Genomic DNA, 25,650 nt, shown 5'->3' with positions numbered 1-25,650 from the left:
CAAACAAATGGAAGGTATCCCAAGGAGCAACACCAGAGGTTGACCTCCAACCATATGCATGAGAACACACAATTCCCTCATCAGCTGAATGTGGCTGTTGCACCTGCCTTTACACTGTCACAAGAATGGAGGGGAACACATGTGAAGGGACTAGAATAGTGCCTCATGATAAGGGTCTGGTGTTTTCTCCAAGGTCAGAGATGATATAGATACAGATGATATAGATATATAAAGTCACATCAGAGATACGGGTGTGACTCGATGATTGAGCACTTGCTTAGCATGTGCAAGGCCCTGCATTCAGTCTCCAGCTCTGCAAGAATAAAATAGTTAAGTAAGTAAATAAATAATGAGACCATATTGGGTGCAATCTTTATGCAACATCTGTACTATCTGAAAATAAATGTAATATTAAATAAACAAATCTGCCTGGAAGCCTATTATAACTGCTCATTTTAAACATTTACATATTCAGTCACCCAAAAGCATTTAAATGGTTTTAGACATCACCCAATTAAGAATAGAAGAAAACCAGTATCTTACAAATGAAGTTATTTATGCTATTTTGTCACAGCCTACAAGAAAATGAATTATGCATAGATTTATTAACAGTATGAAAACTTGTCCAAATCTATAACATTTTTGCATAATTTAATTTTCCATTCCAACTGCAATTTAGACATCCAGTTTCCATTTAATTATTGCGTGATCTAGAAGCAGAGATGTGGTTTTTCCTTTCCCTTTTTTCAGTCACTGTCTGGCGAAGAAAGCCAGACAGCACGACAGGAGTGGTGCTTCTGAAGCCCTTAGCCAAACCCAGACTGTAGTCTGCTTCAGTGCAGCCTACTTATCCTAAGGTCTCAACACGACAAGAACTTGTGTGACAACAGGAACCCTCCACAGACAGACAGTGCTTTTCTAGGCTGTTTGGGGATGCTCTTAAACTTGGAAAGACCACAGAAAACCCGATGAGTAAGGGACTTGGGACCCAGCAAGGATGATGTATCTCCTCTCTGGGAAAGCATCACTCACCAGTCATAGGGTGTAACAAGAAAGAACAGAGACCTCATTATAGAATGCCCAGGGGTTAAGTTACCTCATTCAGAAAGGGGCACTCAGAAGGGTGGTTTAGGGAGCACTAAGAAAGATAGGTTGATGCCCTTTCCTCAACAGAAACGGAAGGGGAGTGGATTGGAGGGGTGGGAACAGAGGAGAGTGGGGGAGGGACTGGAAGGAGAGGAGTGAGGGGAAACTGTGCCAGGTATATACATAAATAAACTTATTTTAAAAAAAATAATAAAGATAGGTTGAGCTAAGTAGTGGTGGCAAATGCCTTTAATCCCATCACTTGGGAGGCAGAGGCAGAAGGGATCTCTGAGTTTGAGGCCAGCCTGGTCTACAGCGTTTCAGGACAGCACAGAACTACACAGAGAAACACTGTCTCCTGGGGGCGGGGGGAAGGAAGGAAGGAAGAAGAAAAAAGACAGAGAGGTTGAAGGCTGTGAGATGGCTCAGTGGGTAAATGTGTTAAGGTCGCCTTAAGAATTGAAAAGACTTCCTCTTGGGAAAGTTTAGACCAGGAGCAAGACCAAATAGGAATTCTCTACCTGTCTCCCAGTGTCTTCCATTTCTCTGTGGTTTGTTTTCTGTGATCTATCTGTTGTCTCTGTGTCAATGCTGCCTGTCGCTAACTAAGATCTTTGTTCTGTATTTACTGGACAGCATAGAAAATATGGTATGGGAAATGAATGAGGAATACTTTTTCACAGAAATCTTTAGCAGAGTTTCACAGGGAAGAAGTTACTTTACTGGCCAGGAGTAACACTCTGAAATGCAAACAGACATTTTCAACCTATATCCACAAGGTTGTTAAGGGTTGTTTTGCTAAATGTTGCTTCCAACCTGTTGGCTTCTTTTAGCAACTGTTAACCACAACACACACACACACACACACACACACACACACACACACACACACACACACACAATGCCTGATGGTCAGGGGCATGAAAGAATAATAGTTTAAGATTAAAGGCATGCATTTATCTTGGGTTGTAAAAACTGATTGCATGAGAAGTCCAAAACTTAGCAAGGGTTGTTCCATTGCTATCTCAAAGGCAGGAGGTTAAATTTAAACATGCTGAGTACACAGTGGGATAGCAAGCTGAATTCATAGTTCTGAATTATCTCAAATCATATTATTAAGTTGTTTACAAGTTAGATAAAAGTTCTGTTTCTGAAGACAAGAAGTTTTCAGAAAAAAATCTGTTCCCAAAGGTATAGTGCTTGCTGCACAGAGCATGAAGAGCTGTTTTCAGACCTTCAGCACACCTGTAAATTATCAGTGAGCAGTGCATGTCTATAACCCCAGAACATGAGGAGATGGGGACAAGGGCAGGAGCCTGCTGGCCAGCCAGTCTACCTAATTGACCACCACCAGGTTCAGTGAGAGGGTTATCTCAAAAACTAAGGTGAAGAGCTGTAGAACAGATTTGTACATACATGTGTATACATGTGTACATACACAACATGTACATGTGCACACACATACAAACATAACCATGCATACACACATAGTAATGAAATATATTTTAAAGACTGGTTGATTCAGGCAATCATAGAAGGAAGGAATGTTATTGATAATTGATGTTCACACATGCTCCAAACCATTCAGTAAGGACTGCTGTCCAGGAATCTTTCAAGTAAAACACAAACCCAACTTAAAGAAAAAGAATTGCTAATACTTTGTCAGATAACTTGTATAGGCAGATAATTCACACAGAAATTAAAGAGGGAGAAAGAGGAGAAGGAGGGACCGCCTGCTCCACATGTGACTTGGAAAATGATACAATCAATGTTACTGTACATCAGAGTTTTCCCCACCCCTGCTGTGATGGTAGCTGATAAAGCAGTCCTACTATGTGAAAACCCCTATTGTGATGGTAGTTCATAATGTAGCACTGCTATGTACCAACCCTTACTATAATGGTAGTTGATAAAGCAGTACTACTACATGACAACCCCTACTATGATGGTACTTGATAAAGCAGTTCTACTAAGTGCTGTTTGTATTCACACAGTATTTTCCATCTTTAAAGAAAGGTATTGTCACAAGCATTGTCTACCAAAGAGAATTCACTTTCTCAAGGTATGGTGTTTCTATTACCCTGTTTTCTGCCTGCTACCCATTCCCTATCTCTGTCTCCATCTCCCTCTCCCCACTCTGTATGAACCCCTAAGTATACGTGCAGAGGCCAGAGGCTGACAACAGGTGTCTTCTATCACTCCACCTTTTTTCCTTTTGAGGCAGGGCCCCTCACAAAGCCTAGAGCTCACCAACTGGCTAGACTAGCTGGCCAGAAAACCCAAGATTCTCCTGTCTCCATCTCCTTGTCACTGGAATTATAAGAACATGCCACTATGTCTAGCTTTTGATGTTGGAGCTGGAGATCCAAACTCTGGTCATTGTGTTTCCCAGGCAAGCACTTTACCTACGGAGTCATCTCCTCCACCACCTATGCTGAAGTCTTCTAACATCAGAAGTACTAGAAACACCCACGGTGTTGTGTGGCTCTGAAAAATCCATCCCAGAAACAGCACACTATGGCTATATGTCAAATCAAGAAGCATGCAAAGTTTATAGGAGGCCTTGGTCACTTCAGCCACTGGCCTGTCTGTATCTCACAGACTCCCCCTTCAGTCACTGGCCTGTCTGTACCTCACAGACTCCCCCTTCAGCCACTGACCTGTCTGTACCTTACAGACTCCCCCTCAGTCACTAACCGGTTTGTACCTCACAGACTCCCCCTTCAGTCACTGGCCTGTTTGTACCTCACAGACTCCCCCTTCAGTCACTAACCTGTCTGTACCTCACAGACTCCTCCTTCAGTCACTGACCTGTCTCTACCTCACAGACTCCCCCTCAGTCACTAACCTGTCTGTACCTCACAGACTCCCCCTTCAGTCACTGACCTGTCTCTACCTCACAGACTCCCCCTTCAGTCACTAACCTGTCTGTACCTCACAGACTCCCCCTTCAGTCACTGGCCTGTTTGTACCTCACAGACTCCCCCTCAGTCACTAACCTGTCTGTACCTCACAGACTCCCCCTTCAGTCACTGGCCTGTTTGTACCTCACAGACTCCCCCTTCAGTCACTGGCCTGTCTGTACCTCACAGACTCCCCCTTCAGTCACTGGCCTGTCTGTACCTCACAGACTCCCCCTTCAGTCACTGTCTTCCTGTACCTCACAGACTCCCCCTCAGTCACTAACCTGTCTGTACCTCACAGACTCCCCCTTCAGTCACTAACCTGTCTGTATCTCACAGACTCCCCCTTCAGTCACTGGCCTGTTTGTACCTCACAGACTCCCCCTTCAGCCACTGGCCTGTCTGTACCTCACAGACTCCCCCTTCAGTCACTGTCTTCCTGTACCTCACAGACTCCCCCTTCAGCCACTGGCCTGTTTGTACCTCACAGACTCCCCCTTCAGCCACTGGCCTGTCTGTACCTCACAGACTCCCCCTTCAGTCACTGTCTTCCTGTACCTCACAGACTCCCCCTCAGTCACTGTCTTCCTGTACCTCACAGACTCCCCCTTCAGCCACTGGCCTGTTTGTACCTCACAGACTCCCCCTTCAGCCACTGGCCTGTCTGTACCTCACAGACTCCCCCTTCAGTCACTGTCTTCCTGTACCTCACAGACTCCCCCTCAGTCACTAACCTGTCTGTACCTTACAGACTCCCCCTTCAGTCACTGTCTTCCTGTACCTTACAGACTCCCCCTTCAGTCACTAACCTGTCTGTACCTCACAGACTCCCCCTTCAGTCACTGGCCTGTCTGTACCTCACAGACTCCCCCTTCAGTCACTGGCCTGTCTGTACCTCACAGACTCCCCCTTCAGCTACTGACCTGTCTGTACCTCATATACACACTGATGGATAAAATAGGAAGATCAAACTTGGCTCCAAACAAACACAAAACAAACATAGCCATCAATAACCTCTCTATCTATGAGCAGTGGGGCAGGGGGGAAGCGGTCAATTGGATTTCACTTCTACAGTTCTCTGGGCTCTTTCCTTGAAAATATAACCAGTTCCAGCTTCATTCTCTGCCGCAATAAATCTATTTCCAACCCTCATAGACATGCACCCAAAAAATATAGGACAGAAAACATCAAATCTGGGACCATTTTCTGAGGAGCTTTCCAGTGCACCATTACTCAGCTGGTATTTCTCTCCCATGTACCTACTGATGGCAGGTATGAGTTGCCACTTTGCCCATCCTGAACTCAGTTTCCCATGTAGCAGAATGCGTTTTGAAGAATAGGAAATTTTTAATGTTTTTAAAATTTGCCTCATAGTGACTTTGCGAGACTCATGAAGTCATGTAACCAGCTGATTCTTGTCAGACCCCTGGCAATCCTAATATTTGACCCCAAATATTACTGAGCATAATATGCATTAACAAAATGGTAACAAAAACAAGTGGATTCACTTTCAGTATTTCTGCCATTTTTTACCTGTTTCCACTAGATGGAGCCCTGATCCTGTGTGGTGCGACACTGCATGAGGGGGACCTGTACGCAAGGCACTTTCTTTATAAAATAAATCATTTTTCTCTTCGCTTTGATTTTAGGCTAGAATAATAGCTAAAATTATTTTCAACTTAGTAAATTCTGCATTTCTCTCACCTATCAGTTGTCAGACCATTTTGTACAATGAATTCTACTGGTTGTTTTCAGTCTACTTGTATTCCTAAAGTTCCCCCCTCTCTCTCTCTCTCTGTCCCTCCCTTCCTCCTTTTCCCCTTTCTCCTTCCCTCCTACAACCTTCTCTCTTTTCCACTCTTCCTCATGCAATAAAACAATTACTAGGAAGCTACATGGGTGACATAAATTCTTAACAGTCTAATTGTATGTCCCCTTTAAGTTCAATGCTGGGTGGGATTAACTGCGGTACCTAAAGTGGGAAGCTCAGCCCCTCCTACACAGTCCCCTCACTTATACCCCTCCCAGGGGCCAGACAGTTACTGATCTAACAAACCCAGCATTCTCCAGGGAACCTAGTAATTACAGAAAAGGTGTAAATTACTTCTGCTGTTAAAAACCAAGCTTGTGACTGGGTTTGCTGGCATAGGATGCTGTCATTGGCTCAATGCCAAGCATCCACACATACCCTAAGTGAGTTGAATGAGAATTCTGTTCACCAGGTCCTGTGCTCCAGATTATTCTCTGCTCATATGAATCCTAACTACACTGCAACACAACCTTCACTTACTTTCTCCTTCCTTGTTTGAACAGACTATCCTTTAAGCTCTTCCCTGGTTGACATCAAAGGCACCAGGCATAATCTTCTGTGGTGTGCTAGAATGGCAACCTACACACAGTCAAGCTTTGAAATCTCTAGACACCCAAGTACTGCAACTGTGCCCAGGAAGGAACAAGTACTCAACAATCGCTGCTGGGCAAGTAAACTGACCAGCAGCAAAACACTCAAAACAGGGTTATAATAGATAAGTATACCATCAACCCTGCAGCCACAGAGCCCAGTTACCTGCACCCCATGCTTGTACTTTAGCACCCTCTGCCTCTTACTTCTACTCTTTCTCCAACCTGTGTTTGCCATAATGAGCTTTGAAAATTATAAATCAAAGGCTGAAGAAATGGCTTAGTGGTTAAGACCACTTGCTGCTCTTGCAGAGGAACCAAGTTGGCTTCCTAGGATCCATGTCGGGCATCTCACGACCACCTGTAACTCCAGCTGCAGGCGATCTGACACTTCTCTTCTGGCCTCCACAGGTACCTGCATTCATGTGCACACGCACGTGTGCACAAACACGTGCACACACACATAATTTTAATGTTTGAATCTTTAAAAGTACAAGTCAAATACTAGCATTCTTCCTCTAGCATCCCATGAAAGCCTGGATACAAGCCTTGCTTGGTCTATAGGATAGAACTTGCCTACTCCTACTTCACTTAGCATCCACTGCCCTGGTCTTCTCCCTCCCTTTCACCTTCAACCTGTATAACTTTGGTTCCCTGCCTCAACTACATTACTACTGATGGCCTCGGTTATGCCAAGCTGTCCTATGTGTTAGCAGGAGGAGTAGATGCCAGGAAATAATCAAATTGAGAGCAGAAGGATGTGTGGCTGATGTTAAAGGATGGATAGCTGCTGAGGTGAATGGATGCATGACAGATACAGTGAGTGATGAATAGATGGACATACACAGCAACACTGTGAGGGCACTCCAAGAAGAAAGACAAACTGTCATTTTAACTTTTCTGTTTTATAACATGGAGATGAGTTTAACCATCTTGAGTCTCTTTTCCATTGAAAGGGAGTGTACCTTATATCTTCTAGTCACTTCTTCAGTGAGACCTCTGCACAGCTATCTAAATTGGTTTTCTCTCTGTTGTCTCTCACACTGTTCTGCAGTTTTCTTCCATACTCTAGTTTTCCACTGACTTTCAGAATTGTTGGGTCAACAGTTGTCTCCTGCAGTAGACCTTATTATCCCGTAGATCAAAGAGAAGCACATCTTTTTACTCATCTCTGCCCCTCACCTGAATACTGAATCATCAGAGAACATGTATTCAGAAATCATCCTAAGGAGTGAGTGAGCGAAGAAGGAAACCACATGAGTGTGCTGGAACATGTGGCATGGTCTTACATTGTTAATGAAAATTTTAGTTATTCAGATTCCGTACTAGTAAACACAAAATTGCAACACGCAATAGCTGGGAATGTGAAGAGCTGGGTTGTGACCTTAGTCTTGCCATCATTTTTTTCCTGTGACTCTGGGTGAGTTATTCAGTTACACTGAGTTTCTGTTTAACCACTGCTTGTCCATTGTACTATGAGAGTGAAGAGCTGAGACTTGAATGGTGTGTGTGCAGAAGTAATTCTGCCACAAAGTCCTCCAGAAAATTAGAGAATAGAATGCAGATCCTGGGCCTGGAAAGATGGTTCAGAGGTTAAGTATGCTTACTGTTCTTGCAGAACACACAAGTTTGGTTCCTAACACCCACATACAGGCAGCCTGTAATTCCAACTTCGGGGCATCTGACACCCTTGTCTAGCCTTGGCAGATACCTGCTCTCATGTGCTCATAGCCCCACAAAGGCACATACACATACTTAAAACTAAAATAAACCTTCATAAATAAATCTCCCAAGCCCTTAAGTATATGGGTTTCATTTATCATTTTTAGTGGTAAAGATACTTTTCAGCTACTGAAATACAAAGTCTCCTCTTCCTCTCTGCCTTAAGAGGTTAGATTCTCTATGCCTAGGTCACCTGTGGTTATAACTGAATTGTCCCCTCCGGGTTCCTACTCATCCATTCCCTCAAGCTACATTACTACTGATGGCCTCGGTTATGCCAAGCTGTCCTGTGTGTTAGCAGTACTACACAGTCTCCGTGCCTCAAAATGGGTCATTATGTGGCTGGCCAAATCAATTCAGCACATTTGAAAAGAAGCCATTGTTAATTATTACTTCTGTCCTCTTCCTGCTCATTGAACTACCATTTTTTTTCCTCTGTCATCCACACTCAAAAACTCTGTGATTACCTTTGTTTCTATCTTCTCCAGCAACCTTATCTACCCAATCACCAAGCAAACTGTCTCTTCAAGAATAATAATCAGAGCTAAGAAACCAGCGTAGGACTGATCCAGACCTCCTTAATATGGGTGTCAGTGAGGCATCGGAAATCTATGGGGCCTTCGGTAGTATAATCATTATTTATCCCTAGCAAAAGAATGGACTTTGGGAGACCATGCCACATAGAGGCATACTCTCTCAGCCTAGACACATGTGGGAGGGGCTCTGCTCCAAATGATACAACAGACTTTGAAGATCCCCCATGGAAGGGCTCACCCTCCCTGGGGAGCAGAAACTGGATAGGATTGAGGATTAGTGGGGGGCACAGGAGGAGAGGAGGGAGAAGGAACTGGGATTGACATGGAAAACAAGCTTGTTTCTAATTTAAATAAAAAATACAAAAAAAGAATTAACAATCAGTTCCCATGTCCCTTGCTGTCAACCTAGTCTAGAATCAACATGTTCTACTCAGGCCACTTCCCATGGCTTACCTATGGAATCACACCACATTAAGTCTCTTCTCTGTCTTAGGTAGATACCGAATACTGGCTACCATGATAGCATCTTTATGTACCCATTTTTCCTTCCTCTACACCACCCTCCCCTCCTAAAACCCCTTTCCTCAGCTGCATCTACTAGAATCTGGTACTCAAAGGCAGTGCTCATATTCTATGTTCTTGGTGATCATATCCTGGGTACTCAGTTTCAGGCTGGTCATAACCTTCCAGGTAGTTTTCTGTCTTTCCCTTAGAGTGTGAGGAGCATCAGGGACAAGAGCATAGTCATAAGCAGCACAGGCTCCATGAATGAGTGTCAAGTTCAACATTACAAAACAAAATGAACTTTTTCATTAAGAATGTCATGAAACAAGACAGCAGGAAAGGATACATACTTGTCCATTAGGAGATAATATCACTGATCCCCCAAGTACTTACAACACACCAGAACATGACTGCTGCTCAGCTAATCAGAATGGGGTAAGAATGGTAGATCAGTTCTGATCACCTCTGATGAGGCCACTGAGATCAGAGAACCCTCAGTCATAAAAACCTGCTAGAGCAGCCCTCCAAACAAAGTGGACTTCATCCTCAAGGGAGCTATGGGTGGGAGGGTGCAGTAGGGGGTGAGTTGCAGTGCAGACCGGAGGTTGGGGGATGAGCTGCAGTGCAGACTGGAGGTTATGGGGTGAGCTGCAGTACAGACTGGAGGTTGGGGGATGAGCTGCAGTGCAGACTGGAGGTTATGGGGTGAGCTGCAGTGCAGACTGGAGGGTATGGGGTGAGCTGCAGTGCAGACTGGAGGTTAGGGAGTGAGAGGCAGTGCAGACTGGAGGTTATGGGGTGAGCTGCAGTGCAGACTGGAGGTTAGGGAGTGAGAGGCAGTGCAGACTGGAGGTTATGGGGTGAGCTGCAGTACAGACTGGAGGTTATGGGGTGAGCTGCAGTACAGACTGGAGGTTATGGGATGAGCTGTACTGCAGACTGGAGGTTGGGGGATGAGCTGCAGTGCAGACTGGAGGTTATGGGGTGAGCTGCAGTACAGACTGGAGGTTGGGGGATGAGAGGCAGTGCAGACTGGAGGTTATGGGTGAGCTGCAGTACAGACTAGAGGTTGGGGGATGAGCTCCAGTGCAGACTTGAGGTTATGGGATGAGCTGCAGTGCAGACTGGAGGTTGAAGGATGAGCTCCAGTGCAGACTTGAGGTTATGGGGTGAGCTCCAGAGCAGACTGGAGGTTGGGGGATGAGCTGCAGTGCAGACTAGAGGTTGGGGGATGAGCTCCAGTGCAGACTGAAGGTTATGGGGTGAGCTCCAGTGCAGACTGGAGGTTGGGGGATGAGCTCCAGTGCAGACTGAAGGTTATGGGGTGAGCTCCAGTGCAGACTGGAGGTTGGGGGATGAGCTCCAGTGCAAACTGAACTGCTAGCAGATGAACTATCCACATATTCTCTGGTTCCCACATCATCAATCCTTGGTCAGGTAACAAGCAGTGAAGGAATGACCAACTGGGGTGGAATAAAACATTTAGGATATTCTTGATTCTTTTTCAGAGAAGTACAACTAAGGGTGACCATCTTCTTACCTTCCTTTTTAGTCTTTGTTAGATACAGGGAACAAGGCTCCCAAGCACTATTGTGACCTAGCAAGGTTGGCACAGCTGTATGAACTACCATAAACACAACAGAAAGTTGCATCATGTTTACACAAGCAAAAGGTCTTGGATTCTATCTTCTAAAAGCATTAGCTCTTGTTTAGGACTTCAGTTGTGACACTTAAACTCTAGTAATGTTTCACATAGTCATGCTTATATGTCTGTCACTAGGTAGCTAAGATTTATTCCTTTGAATTTAATTGAAACCCAAAGGATGGCTCTATAGAGACACAGAACATTAATGAGGAAAGCTGCTGATACTTACACTCCCTTTAGACTTCCTCGATCCAACCATGGGAGGCAGTGAAGAAGCTTTCTGACTGTGGAAACAAATTGCAATTTAGAGATATGAATGTGGGTTACACATAATATAGAAGCATGAGGAGCTATTACCTGCTATCACCTCCCAGAAGACTCTGTCCACTGGCTATTGTGGTTAGTGCTATAAAACATCAAAATTCCATTCTAAATCATTTCTAATGGTTTCCTGGATATTATCTGACTTGATGCTTACAAACAAACTTTAATGCAAGTTTTTTTACAATAGAGTGGTATTTTGAATGTAATTGGCCCCCATAATCTTACAGGGAGTGGAGGAAGTGTGCCACTGTGGGGGTGGACTTTGAGGTCTCTTTCTCAAGCTACACTCAGTATGACAGTCACATCACTTCCAGTTGCCTACAAAATGTAAGACTCTCAGATACTTCTCCAGCACCATGTCTGTTTGCACACCACCATGTCCCACCATAATGGATTGAGCCTCTGAGCTATAAGCCACCCCAATTAAACATTTTCTTGTACAAGAGTTGCTGTAGCCATGGTGTCTCCTCACACAAATAAAAACCCTAATTAAGACAAACAGTTTTAATTTAAATTCCCAAACTTTCTATTTGTAGATTTAAAAAATCATTTTTTAAGATAAGTAACAACTATACCAGATTGAGTCAATAGCAATAAATTTGTTGGGCATGGTGGCCCTCATTTGTAATCCTCGCCCTAAGGAAGTAGAGTCTCAGGTATCAAGACTTCAAAGATAGCCCAGGTTATATAAGAGTCTTCTTAAAAAAAATAATAATTATAACAATGACCTTTTTTGAGTTTTTTTAGATGAAGTTTATCTATGTATCTTTGGCTGTCCTGGAACTTACTCTGTAGACCAGGCTGGCCTGAACTTACAGAGATTTGCCTGCCTCTGCCTCCTAAGTGCCGAGATTAAAGGTGTATGCCACCACACCCAGCATAATAATAACTTTTAAAAATAATGTCTATTATATCCACTTGTGATGGAAAGGAATGAAAAGTGCTGGCATTTACATTCAGGGCGCTTTTAAACAGGTCAATTATCACCAAATAATAATAATTCTTTTTCCTAAGTTTCAGATTTCTGTGCCAAAAATCCATCTCAAAATCTATCTCCAAAATTAGGACACATATATAACAGTAAACCTTATTAATGTATATGAGACAGGCCAATGAGTTACAGTTTTTACATTACCATCAAGTGCCCAGTGCTGCTCACAGCAGTCTCACCCATTGCTAAGCAGAGATTGTTAAAGGATTAGATTTCATGACTGGGTAATCAACAACCAGTCTGTTAGCACACAACTCTAAGGTGCATGAAGGCCTGGGGTCTTATATAGGCCCAACACTCCTAACATTCCATTCTGCTACTCATAGAAGTGTCAGCTTCCATGGTGCTGTTCCACTCTGCCTCTTCAGAGGAGAGTCACGAAAAGGCAAATTTAAGAGCCAAGAGGCCCTGACTCTGTACAGAAGAAGAGAGATGGATCCCAAACACCCACCCAGAAAGTTCCAGTGTCCCAGCTCAAGGCTCTCACACTAGGCTATACTGACATACTCCCAAAGGGTACTTCCAAGAGGAAAAGCATACTTAGTACAAGCACTTGCTGAGTAAACAGCTCAGGGGATAAAGTGCTTGCTACAGAAGCATGAAGACTAGAGTTCAAGTCTCCAGAACCCATGGAAATACTGGATGGGCACAGAGACTGCCTCGTAATTTCAGGGCTCAAGAGGCAGAATATCCCTGGAACTGAGTCAGCAAGCTCTGCACTTAAGTAAGAGACCCTGTCTCAAATAATAAAGTTGGGAGCAGCCAAGAAAGACATTTGACATTAACCTTTGACCTCCACACATCCATGTGCCCACATGTAAGTATACACACACACACACACACACACACACACACACACACACACACGGGAAGGTCTGGCACTGACTCTATACTCAGCTTCCCTATCTGTTTGTGCAAGTACAAGTACATTGCCTTTATATTTTATGGTTTTTAAAGGGGATGGAGGGCATGTAAGCCAGATGAGGCTGTACACCCCTATAATCCCAGAACTCAGAGGTAGAGGCAGAAAGAGCATAAGCTCACAGCCAGCCTGGGCTGCATAGAAAGTTAGAGACCTGTCTGGTCTATGAGAGACCCTGTCTCAAAAAGATAAACAAATAAAAATAATAATGAGTGTAAGCTCCTATAAGTTTCTATTCAAACCAACTGAAAATTTGTGTATTCTGGCTACACTGTTAGAACCTAAAACTGCCCATGAGATTTATACAGATAGTTCATGGCCTGTTATCTTTTTCACCAAAATGGAGCTTTGTATTTACTTTAAACTTGGTGTTTAGCTTTTCACAAATTCCAACAGTATGTTTGTTATATGCAACAGTTCTTGGTCATGAATGCCATCTATTCTAACTGATGACTAAGACTGGTGGTTGCAGACAATACTTTTTTGTTTGATTTTGAGAGAGGCTAGCCTTGAACTCACTAGTTAGGAGGATGATCTTAACCTCCTGGTCCTCCTGTGTCCACCTCTGGGCTTGGAATACCATGTGCACCATCACACCTACCATTAATTACATGCTTATGTGTATATGCTCCAAACAGACGGAACACATGAGATAACAGCCTTTCTTCCCCCACTGCCCACTCTTAATCCCCCTCCTCCTCCCTTTACACTAACATTGCTTTAGTGCTTCTTCAAGCAGTCACTAAAGAATGAGAGTGGGTGAGCAAGAATGAAGACTTACCCATAAGGCCTTCTCATAGCTGACTTGTCAAAAAGTAACTCACTGTAAGGTAGTCTCTTAAACTTATCTCTGCCAACGGCCACGTAAAACTGCCCGTTCTCCAGCTCTGCCCCACTCTCGACCAGTTTTCCTTCTAAAGTATAAAGCCTGTCAAAACACCAATGCCAACAATTAGAATTTCCACAAGCATTTGGAGAGCTGCTTAAGAATGTTAACTAAGCCGGGCGATGGTGGTGCATGCCCTTAATCCCAGCACTAGGGAGGCAGAGGCAGGTGATCTCTGTGAGTTCGAGACCAGCCTGGTCTACAAGAGAAACCCTGTCTCGAAAAACCAACCCCTCCCCAAAAAAAAGAATGGTAACGAAGTAAGGGAACTCCATTCTTGACTTGGCTCATCTGTTACTCCTCCAATTACTTATTGTGAAGTCAAGAAATTCAACAGAAATCCCCTATTATACCAGCGATTTGGGCACTATCTGACTGAACAGGCGCCATCAATGACCCTGGCAGTCGAGCATAGAGATCCCTTCTGGTGCCACAGGAAGATTTTAGAGGGAAAAAAGAAAAGTTATTTGTATAGAATATATTTATTTTCATTTGTTATTATGGGGGGGATGTGTGTGCCCTGGTGTAAGTGTGGATGGAGGTCAGAATACAGCATTCAAGAGTTGGTTCTCTCTTTCCAAGAATCACACTCAGTTCTGCAGGCTTATGCAGCAAGAAGTATCTACACCCACGAAGCTATCTCAACAGCCCCAGAATATGGTGTTTAAATGAAGCTGAGCTTCCATGGATGACTGAATGATGTGTTTGTCAACACTGTTTCCATGTATTTTCTTGGTGTGCTTGTAGGCCAAGCTTCCTGCCGCTTTCTCTATTAAGGATAGCCTCTGGCCAAGGTACTGCAGCCAAACACACAGAAGTGGGTCAGAAGAAAAGAGGTGAGAGGGAGGAAGGGGGCAGGCAGCACTAATGAGGCAGAACTGCATAGCATGCATGCTTCTGTCTCCAATTTTAGCCATGCCTAAGCAGGAGAGTGAGCATGATCCTCCCAGAACTGTGGGGTTCACGGAGCCTCCTTTACTGTAAAACCACTGCTGTAACCACAATTAATATGTCACTTATTGAAGGAACACTGGTTTTTTTACTAGATGGTTTAAATTATCTACAGAATTCTTTCAAAGAGAGGAAAGCAGGCCACTAGAAAACTAAACCAGGAAGATAATTTAGAAGATTATAAATAAGAGCTAGTAGTTGGTAGGGTTTCAACAAGTGTTAGAAAAAATTTCAAATGCCTTATATTACATAAAAAGGTGAATAACAATAATAAATCCTTCTATCACTAGAAAAGCTGAGGGAGGCAGAAACATCATGATTTCAAGGCTAGCTTGGGCTACATAGTGAGTTCCAGACTAGCTAGCCAGGCAGGACTACAGACTTTGTATCAAAGAGGGGGAAAAAAAGGATCCCTTGATCTAGCAGCTAGCCATGAAGAACACTGAAAATATCCACGAAAGTCATAAAAGGCATTAATTCTTAGTTAGCATGCAGGTGTTAACATCTTTTGTAGTGATGTATTATTTATGATTTAACAGATTGCCTGAAGTATCAGAATGCAAAGCCAGTCACACTTGTTAGCTATAGAAGCTAGGCAGTAGTGTACACACCTTTAATCCCAGGACTTGGGGACAGAGGTAGGCAGATCTCTGTTAGTTCAAGGCCTCACTGAGTTACATGAAATTGATCCAATCTAAAAGAGAAACAGCTAACACAATGGTGATCTCAGCACTTGGGACCCCATGCCTTTAATTCCAAAATTTGAGAGGAATAAAAGGAAGAAGCAAAGAGCCTCATGTGAGAATTAGTCTCCAGCCATGTTGAAGAGAGCACAGCAGTCTGGAGATGCTATCTGAGGTTCAGTGGATCACCCCTTTGGTCTGTGGTCGAGGATCAAGCTTGAAGCTTGAACTCCAGTATCAGTAACTGGGTCTTTTATTATTTGTGTTACATTCTTTTTATAATGTGTTATTTCTAACACTGTAAGTCTAAATAGCAGTGCAACCCAGATTTCTGCTTATCCTGCTTATCTAGACTACCAGTCCTAAGCAAAGGCACTGTAGCCAGTCCTCTAACAAGGGAGGTTGTCCTATCCATCACAGGGTGCCCAACAGCATCCCAGACTCTCCCCCTGCCTATTGGAGGGTGCCCAGCAGCACCTCAGTATCTCTCCACTAGATGGAGGAGCTGTACACTAGATGGAGGAGCCCAGTTGTGCTCACCAGAAATGGCTCCAGACTCAGATACTGTCCCCTGGAAGTAAAATCACACCTGGCTTAGAGCCACTGGCCAAGAGCCAGACAGCCAGACATTCTTCACCCTCTTTCCTCCAACACAGATCCAAATCAGCAGTTAGCTGTTACACTAGAAATTAAAAGGCAGTGCAACTATGGACTCCAGGACCTCCCAGTCAAGAGCAGGCTGGTTGAGTCCGCAGGTAGATAAAGCTGCTGTGTAAATTCTAACCTGTGACGTTATTATGCTTCTTCAATAGAGTCTGTATTGACCTGCTTCCTTCTGTTGCCTCAGAGCACAAGAATCATGAAAAGGGAATTGAACCAACTTCTGTGGGTGCTAATGGTAAATTAATATGCTGATACATAACAGAAGGACATATTTTAAATTCTACTAATAAATAAATATACTGATGAATAACAAAGAGTTATCAATGTTCTATTAAGGGAAAGTGGGCTCTCCCATGACAGAAGCACCAAGCCTACCACTGAATTAATAATTAAATTTCTCAGTTGGATGCATTAGCTCACACCTGAGATCACAGCACTCAGGAGACAGCTACAGTAGGAGTGCCAAGAGTTTGGGACTACTGAGTGAGTTCCAGACCAACCAAGGCTAAGAAGTGAGACCTTGTTTCAAGAAAACAAATGAATTTTTCTAAACATCCAGGTGTATGGGTAACACATATTTTTATTTCCTTAGTGCTCACATATCTACTTATTGTACCTAAGAATTTGTTCATATATAAGAGAAGATACATTGAGATAAGAAATTGTCTGTATATATCTTTGTATACTTATATTTTTGTTGGGGAAAACAAAAGATAAAACTATATTTTCTTTAAAAACTATGCATAACTAGTGATGTTGATTTCCCTACTAAAACCAAAATAACCCATAAAGTAGCTAAGGTTTAAATAAAAGATAAAAGCACAAGATGAAATAACATAAAATTATTTTTATAATCCTAGAACTAATAAGATTGGATCTAGTGATAAAATTAGTGAACACAAAGAAAGACTGATAACTCAAGATGCTTATATATAAAACAAAGAAAATGCAAACTGGCAACACTTAGACAAAAAGGCCATCATCTCTAATACATGAAGTGTGGCTTAAAACCAATAAGACAAATGTGCAAAGATCGTGGCAGATCATGGAAAATGGGATGCTCTTGTCATTTATGTAGAAAGTAACTTAGGAACTAAGCATCAGCTTCAGACTGTCTACTAGGCTTGCCATCCAGCCATGCTACCCAGCGTCTGTTTGATCTTGGAGATGTAACTTTCCTCTCTGGGTCTTTTAACATGTGTCTATTAAAGAGAATGCTATTTCTTAATTCATAGAATACTGAGTTAATTCAGTTAAAATGTAAAATGATCATAAAAAATACCTAGAATGGAAGGGGGAAATCAACAGGCAGTACTATCTATCAAATAAATAAAAATCAAGAAACAACGAAACCCACTTGTATGTGAGTGCAATATATGTATGTGATGTTACAAGCGTGTGAAGTAGTTGGTATACTTGCCATATACACACTTAAAGAAAAGGCCAGAGGGAGTTGTGAGGTCTATTATTCTCCAGCTTATGTCTTTGAGACAGTGTCTCTTATTAATCTGGAGCTAAGATGGCTAACATCCAGCAAGTCCAGAGCCCCCCTGTCTCTGCCCACTGAGTACATCTTATTTGTGCCTATAACCCTAAGACTGAGGGATGGAAGCAGAGACAGGAAGATTGTGAGGGCTTCCTGGCAACTAGTCTAGCTCTAGGTGCAAAGAAAGACTCTCAAGGAAGTGGGGAGGAAAATGATAAAGCAGAATACACAACAACACACACACACACACACACACACACACGAAGGAAATGAGGGAGAAAGGGAATGAAATAGGAAAGGAGGAAGAAAGGGAGAGAAGAGGGAGGGGAAAACTAACAGTGTATATACTTATACATGCACAAAATATTTCTTGTTCTGATTTCTAGGGTACAAAAACTACTCAGCAAAGGAATAGTAGATCTGAGGTGGGAGAAATATTTTTAATTTATACTTTCTGTACTACTTGAATTTTTGCCATATACTAAGTATTACTTTCAATTGAAACAGTTTACACTTAAATTTTCAGTGATGATAAAACTATAAGATAATATAGGTAAACATGCATCCAACTGAAAGACATGATAGGCAGTCATTTACTCTAGGCAGTGGCTGTGCTTTGGTGTGTGCATGTGTGTGCGTCAGGAAGGCTGAGGAGGAGATAGGTACTGAGGGAACTTCTTGGATCTGGAGACGTATGTAGGTGTGTATATATGTGTCCATGCATATGCACTCCATATACACTCTTAATGTGTTCTGTACATCTACATATTATTTGTAATAATCCATCTGAAAGAAAAGACATAAGTTAGCCTCCATAAAGAGATCATCTCAGGGCCAGTGGGATAGCTCAGTGAGTAAAGGGCTTGCCAAAAGCCTGACAACCTGAGTTTGAACCCCAGGATGCACATGATGGAAGGAGAAAAATGACTTCCAAAAGTTGTCCTCTGGCCTCTATATTTACACTGTAGAACAGGTTCCCCTGTCCCCCACATACACATAAATAAGTAAATTAATGATTAAGAGATGATTTCACAGGCTATGCCATGCTTTAAATATTTGGTTAAATTTTACTAAAAATGCTTTTGGTTTTAACTTTAGATCAGCTCACTTAACCTCCCTCACCTGTCTCCTCCTTAAATCCATCTACTCTTCCTAACATCTGACATCTTTGCCTGGGGCAAACAGTTCAAACCACTGAGTAAATAGTCTTGCCTCCCTGGGAGAAAGAACAGAACAGTCAACTAAGCATCAAGAAGTTCCTCTCCCTTAACACTGAATGATGCTTGCTTATTTCTCTACACTAAAACAGCAAACACAGGTAAAGTCTCTTGATGTATTTCAGCACACCAAATCTGTTTGAAACAACTCCCATTGAAGTGCCATTATTATCGTAATCTTCATATAAAGAAACTGAGGCACGTTAAGCTTAACAGGGTCAGCCAAACTTCAACTCTATGGATCAGTGACTCCAAAGCTCATGGGTGATAGGAGATGTTCTTCTTTCTGTATGCTGTGAATATATGTTTCTCTTATTGGTTGATAAATAAAGCTGTTCCACCCAATGGACAGGCAAGATGTAGCCAGGCATAAAGCATAGGTGAGGCTACCAGACTAGGAGAATTCTGGGAAGAGAAATGCATAGAATGAGTTATGAGCCAGAAGCCCGTTGTAGCTACCAGGAAAGTAGGATTCCTGGGCATTCTCTGGTAAGCCAAGACCACGTGGAGATAACAGAGTAATAGTTATGAGTTAATAATTAAAAGAGAGTTAGCCAATAAGAAGCCTGAATAATAGGCCAGTTTATAATTAATATAAGGCTCTGTGTGTTTATTTGAGACTAAGTGGCTGTGAGACTGGGCAGAACAAAAACTTCAGTCTGCACGTAGGAACATCTTCAAGGATTCCCAAACCATACCCCTGTTGGAAGATGCTATGACGTACCTGTGAACAGCCCCACTCCGAAGAGTTATTTTTTCTGTGACCATCTGTAATACGTGATCCCACTGATTTAAAGCTTTTCTAGGGATGAGAAGTCGGGAAGCTGGGCTTATGAGATCTCCATTTGCAATCAAGCTGTGGAGAAAAAGGAAACATAGGCAACACATCTGAAACACTTATGCTCATAACATTCAAATTCCAAACCCCAAGGAAAGTACACAGCCAATTAATGCTACCCTGAAATATGAAATATGAATGGCTCCAACTTACAAAATGGTGCAAGGCTCAAGCAGTGATTTCCTGAAGCGGGCAGACACATTGATCTTGCTGTGGATGACTGGCTTCACCTTCAAAAGCAAAGCAAAGGGAAGAAAGTCACTAACTTCCTAATGGAGAAATGGGATGGTATTTGTTATGCTGAAATAGCTAAGGTAATGCCACCTCGTTCTGACTCCATTTTGTGTTTGCTTAAACACAAAATGCTCTACCCCCTCCATACAATGCTCAGGACTGCCTTGGCAACACATTTGAGATTTTCATGACCTTGATTGTGGTCCAGATATATTAACTAAAATAACTAGGAAAAGGTGCAAAACTAATTGGCGTGTATGTCTAAAATAATTACTCACTTTACCAGGAATGAAAGTTTCCAGGCTATTCTGATTCTAACTAACTTTAATATAAACCATGGTCTTTATGGGTTTTGCCTTTAAAAACTCTGTACCCCTGAGCTTGGACACCAGAGAGTTTTCAGAGGTACAAAGTCATTCTTAGTCTGGCCATCAATGGAAGGACTAAAAACTTTTAATTGTCTTAATCAGCAGACTTGTCAAAAATTATCTCACACGGACCATTTCAATGCCCCCAAGTCCTGGAATTACAGGCATGAGTGAGTCATCATACCCAGTTTATGTAGTACTGAAGACCAAACCCAGAGCCTTATGCATAGTAGTAGACAACCACTCTACTGACCTATATCCCCTTTTGCCTCTGGAGTCTAGGATGCAGTTAAAATCACACATCTCTATGGAAAACACATGAGAAAGAGCTTTTATCACCAGTCTGGACCTCAGAAATGTTCTGCCAACCTTTCACTTACTCTTAACTAAGACAGTGACTACTTTCTATCTTTATAATGGACATACCAAGGCCTTATTTACCTCTCATCACACACACACACACACACACACACACACACACACACACACACACACACACACCACAGATCACTTTGTTCCAACTTCAAGAAAATAGAAGTCAATAGACATACATAAAGGCCTTTGTTTCCCCTTCCTCCACAGCCAGCTCTCCAGCCTTTTCTCATTTTCTATCTCAGACGATTTTTGTCTCCTTAAAAAATCATGCTCCATCTTAATTTTGTCCCCAGCTGTCTCTGCTTGTTCCACTAATGCTGAAACTCTCCATCTGGAATCTTCAGCTTTTTTCCCTTGGCCCTACACCCTTCTCAAGTGCATTTCCGACTCTTTCTTCCTTTCTCCCTCCCTCCCACTCCCTCTCTCCCTCTCTTCCCCTTCTCTTTCTATCCTTCATGTGACACCAACTCTAACCCTGTCTTCTCTTCAATATTCCAATATTTTGTTTCCATCTGTACTACCGAGAACCCAACTCTGAATCGGGGTCCAGGACCAGGCTCTTCTATCTTCGGTCCTCAACTCCTGGCAAAGCTCTGACTCCCATAAGCTGTGTGTTTTCACCTAACTAGTCTGCTGCTATCCCTAAGGCATGTCTTGTATCCACCTGTACCTTTTCTCACTTCATTCTTCTGCCTAAAATGTCTTCCCCAATTCTCTAACTGAAATTATACTTCCTCTTCAAGACTTGATTGCACTAATTTGCCTTTCTCCTCAGGCTGTGGCTGCAGCTGTTGCTGTAGTACCAATGACAGCACTTAGGGTTTGGGGGTGAGGTCCCCCATTATGCTAATGTGCTTTCTATTGGTATTAGAAACACCATGACCACAAGCAACTTGGGAAGGAAAGGGTTTATTTGGCTTACATTTCCCTATCACAGTCCATCACTGAGGAAAGTTAGGGCAAGAACCTGGAGGCTTAAACTGAAGCAGAGATCATGAAGAAATGCTGCTTATTGTTCAGCTTGCTTTTTTATACTATCCAGGACCACCTTCCTCAGGGTTGGCACCATACACAGTAGGCTCGACTCCCCCAAATCAATCATTAGTCAAGAAAATGCCCTACACACTTGCCTACAGCCTACTCTGATAGAGACAGCTCTTCAAATGAGGCCCCTCCTTTCCAATAACTTCATTTACATCAAGCTGACAAAAACTAATCATACCAATATTGAAAATGTATAAGCAGAGAGTGGCAATTTTTCATAAAAGCATCTGCACTTTACTTCACAGGAAGTACTGAGCTAATTTCCATGCACTGCATTTCTTTTCATCATCAAAATAATTCACTCAAGTATCATTACTATAGACATTACTACATGAAGAAACTGGAGCTTGGTTAATTTGCCCAAAGTCATATATAAGAAGATACATAATTGAATGTGGTCCTGTAACACCAGCACTCAGGAGGCTGAAGCAAGAGATTGTAAGTACCAGCCAGCCAACCTAGGCTAACACCATGAGACCTGTGGGAAGAGCCACAGGGAAATAAAGTGGTGGGTAGTGAAAGAGAAGGAAAAAGAAGAAAAAGAAAGGAGGAGAGGAAGAAGGAAAAGATGGAAGAGGATAAAGGAGGGAGAAGGAAGAGGAGAGGGAAAAGGGGGTAGGAAGAAGGAAGGGAGAAGGAGGAGACAGGATAAAAAGGAGGAGGGGAAGAAGAGGACAGGGAGGGAAATGGTTAAAGATGCAAGGGGAAGGAGGACGAGGAGGAGGAGGAGGGAGAGAGTGGAAGAGCAGCACCAGCAGCATTATTAGTGAGGAGCCTATGAGCAGCTAGCTATTGACTGCGCTCTGCTGGTTAAATAGACTGGAATAATGCATGGCAGGCTTTCCCTTAAGAAATGATCAGTGTCTAAAGGAGAATTCTTTGATTTTCCAGTTGCTGAAACAGTGCTCATGAATGGCTGCTAGTTGTACAATAAATGATTATTGGAATTTAATTAAAAGCTACTCTGACTTAGAATAAATTTTTTAACTTTAATGGAACAACTTTTCCAATTTTATTCCCATGGGTTATTTGCCTTAAATTAATATTTGTAGTGATGCCGATGTTTTTAAGTGTTTATCATGCAATGTGTATGTCTTAAGTACCCAAAGAAACACAGGGTAGAAGGAACTGTTCCCTCACTCCCATTCCCTAGCCATCAGGCTGCCATCAAAGGTATCAATATGCCTTCAAAGAAAGTCTCTGCATATTATCTAGCATAGATCTAATAGACATTTTTTTTTTGGTTTTTCGAAACAGAGTTTCTCTGTGGCTTTGGAGGCTGTCCTGGAACTAGCTCTTGTAGACCAGGTTGGTCTCAAACTCACAGAGATCCACCTGCCTCTGCCATCACCGCCCAGCTTAGACATGTAATTTTTAACATATTTTATTTAATCTTCTCTCATTTTACATACCAATCCAAGTTCCTACTCCCTCTCCTCCTCCCACTCTCCCCACCTCCCCCCCACCCTACCCCATCCACTCCTCAGAGAGAGTAAGGCTTGCCTTGGGGAGTCAATGAAGTCTGGCACATCTCTAAGGCAGGCCCAAGGCTCTCCCCCCTGTATATAGGCTGAGCAAGGTATCTCTCCAAAAAAAAACTGGGTGGTGGTAGCAGGCACCTTTAATCCCAGAACTCCAGAGGCAGAGGCAGTTAGATCTCTTTGAGGCCAGCCTGGTCTACAAAGCTACAAAGAGAAACCCTGTCTTGAAAAAAAAAAATCGTCAGACACGTAATTTTTAAGATAAGTGAGAGTCCTGTGCCTCCCAAGTTGTGGGACATAGATAGATGATTTAGACAGAGAGATAAGGACATAAATATTTACATAAATAGACAGATAGGCATATGTGACAGATGATAGATATAAACATAGAAGATAGTTTAAAAGTAGATGGATGATAGAAATAGGTGATAGGTAGATAATATATTATTGATGAATAAAATATATAGATGACTGATAGGTAGGTAGATAGATAAATGGATTAGATAGACAGATTCGGTAGATAATATATCTGTTAATCAATCAATAAATGTAGAGAAGTTAGTCCAAAGAGCTGCTTGGGGAACTAACTGCCACAGTGGCAGCGGCACACCATTTGCTGCTCCCTGGGGCTGTTAACTGGCACTTGCCACCTTTTCAACCCTGGACCAAGGAAAGCAAAGTCAGCCTAAGAACCCAAGGGAACAGAGCTGCAGAATGGATCCTCATAATCCAATAAGCACTCACCTCCTGCAAACACTCCTTACACTGTATAAGAGCTCAGTTTTCAATAACTTTCTAAAATGCCAGATTTTGTGATGGCCCATAAAACAGTCTACTTAGAGAAATGAATGTACTAAAGTTAACCATTTGCCAAGTATAGGCCAACATGCACTAAGTCTTAACTCTACTTTCTTTCTGGTATAACAATAAGAAAAATGGGATCTTGAAAATCTTTGAGGAAACTTTTTACTTCAAAAATATCGCCCAGCATCAAAGAGGGAGCAAAGTCATTTGCAAACTATTTCATCAATTTTTGCCTTTTTGATAAAGGATCTTAAAAAGATTAAATACACAAAAATAAGAAATAATTTACCTAAGAATGAATGTGATAGACATATTCAAGTATAAATTGTCCTAAAGAGATTTTTTAATCATTCAGAAGCTGGGCATGGTGGCAAAAGACTTTACTTCCAGCATTCTGGAAACAGAGGCAGGTGGATCTCTTGTGAGTTCAAGGCCAGTCTAACCTGCATAGTGAGCTCCAGGAAAACCAGATCTACACAGTGAGACTATACCAAAAAAATTATTCAGGGTGTAACTCAATATCAGAGCTTGTCTGGGACACATAAGGCATAAGGCTTGATCCCTGACAACCATTCCTGAAAAAGAAAAGTGTTGTTGTCATTATTCTTTATACCAATATTACTATTCTGAATGGAATAAAGAAAGGCTAAAAGCAAGTGACACAGTGAACACACACTCCACGGGACTGTGCCTACTCTGCTGCTGACCATGGGTGTATAAGTGACTTTGAAAAGGGCCTCTATCACAGGATATCTCATTCTGCAAACAGTTCCTAAACTTAACAGATAAACCATTCGCCACAGAAACAATGCTCAGCGTGCACAGCCTGAAAAAGATATCTGAAAAGGAAAGACTACACAAGAAGTGAAGACTGTGAGCAGCCATTTCAAGAGGATTTTCGACTCTCTAAGAAAAATGTAAGAGACAGGCCCACTCCTGCTTTGAAAATGCTTTGTAGGAGACAGTTGCTTCTGCCAAAACAAGGAGAGGTGAAAGGCATTTTTAAAAGCACATTAAAGGGCTTAAGTTTCAAAGAAATCTAGGTAACCTCAATTCTAGAGGGAATGAGTTCTAAGTGAAAGAAATCCAGGACACTTGCGTGCCCAGATGACAAACCTTCCGTAGCGAGTTAGTCAGAGGCTGGGTTGGCATTGTAGAGAAGGCTAGTATGTGCTAAGTCCACAGCACCAACAAAGTCTTCTTCAGCTGGAGCTGTCTTCAGGCGCATAGAAGTCTAACAAGAGCTAGGAGCAAGGCAAGAGGCATATACCGAAACCCCATGGCATGGAGGGCTGGAGGTGGGGCTAGGTAATAGATTCTCCAGTGGCATATAAAGCTAAGTGTTGGACCAACTGTCAAGAGACATCTTTAAATATCATGAGGATTAACTCCCAAGCCCTGAGAGAAGTCCTAATTTTACCCTTGTAATGTTTGAAAGCATTGGTTTAGTGAAGGAAGGCAGAGCTGTCCCAGTCTGTACTGAAACCAGCTGTGGGCTGTGAAAAGACCAGCCCCTTTTACAGCCTCCAACAGAGGAGGTAGATGTAGTTTCTTCTTAGAAAAAGTATTCTGTACTTTCAGCTCCTA

At 42.5% G+C, this 25,650-nt stretch overlaps 1 protein-coding gene across 3 annotated transcripts in view; it reads right to left on the bottom strand.

The window, feature by feature from the left end:
• The window catches only part of Dcdc2 (doublecortin domain containing 2), a 213,837-nt gene that overhangs the window by 97,399 nt on the left and 90,788 nt on the right, over positions 1-25,650 (bottom strand). For all 3 annotated transcript variants that reach the window (XM_040755753.1, XM_040755752.1, XM_040755755.1), the window contains exons 4-7: positions 19,911-19,987; positions 19,644-19,775; positions 13,815-13,961; positions 11,026-11,080 (exon numbers count right to left, since the gene is read on the bottom strand). In XM_040755753.1, coding sequence (XP_040611687.1) covers positions 11,026-11,080; positions 13,815-13,961; positions 19,644-19,775; positions 19,911-19,987 — 411 coding nt within the window. The remainder of the gene's footprint in view (positions 1-11,025; positions 11,081-13,814; positions 13,962-19,643; positions 19,776-19,910; positions 19,988-25,650) is intronic.

This window comes from Mesocricetus auratus, unplaced genomic scaffold, assembly GCF_017639785.1.
Source record: "Mesocricetus auratus isolate SY011 unplaced genomic scaffold, BCM_Maur_2.0 Super-Scaffold_100013, whole genome shotgun sequence".
Taxonomy (NCBI): domain Eukaryota; kingdom Metazoa; phylum Chordata; class Mammalia; order Rodentia; family Cricetidae; genus Mesocricetus; species Mesocricetus auratus.
The sequence above is the reverse complement of the archived record's forward strand: the minus strand, read 5'-3'. Positions and strand labels throughout refer to the sequence as shown.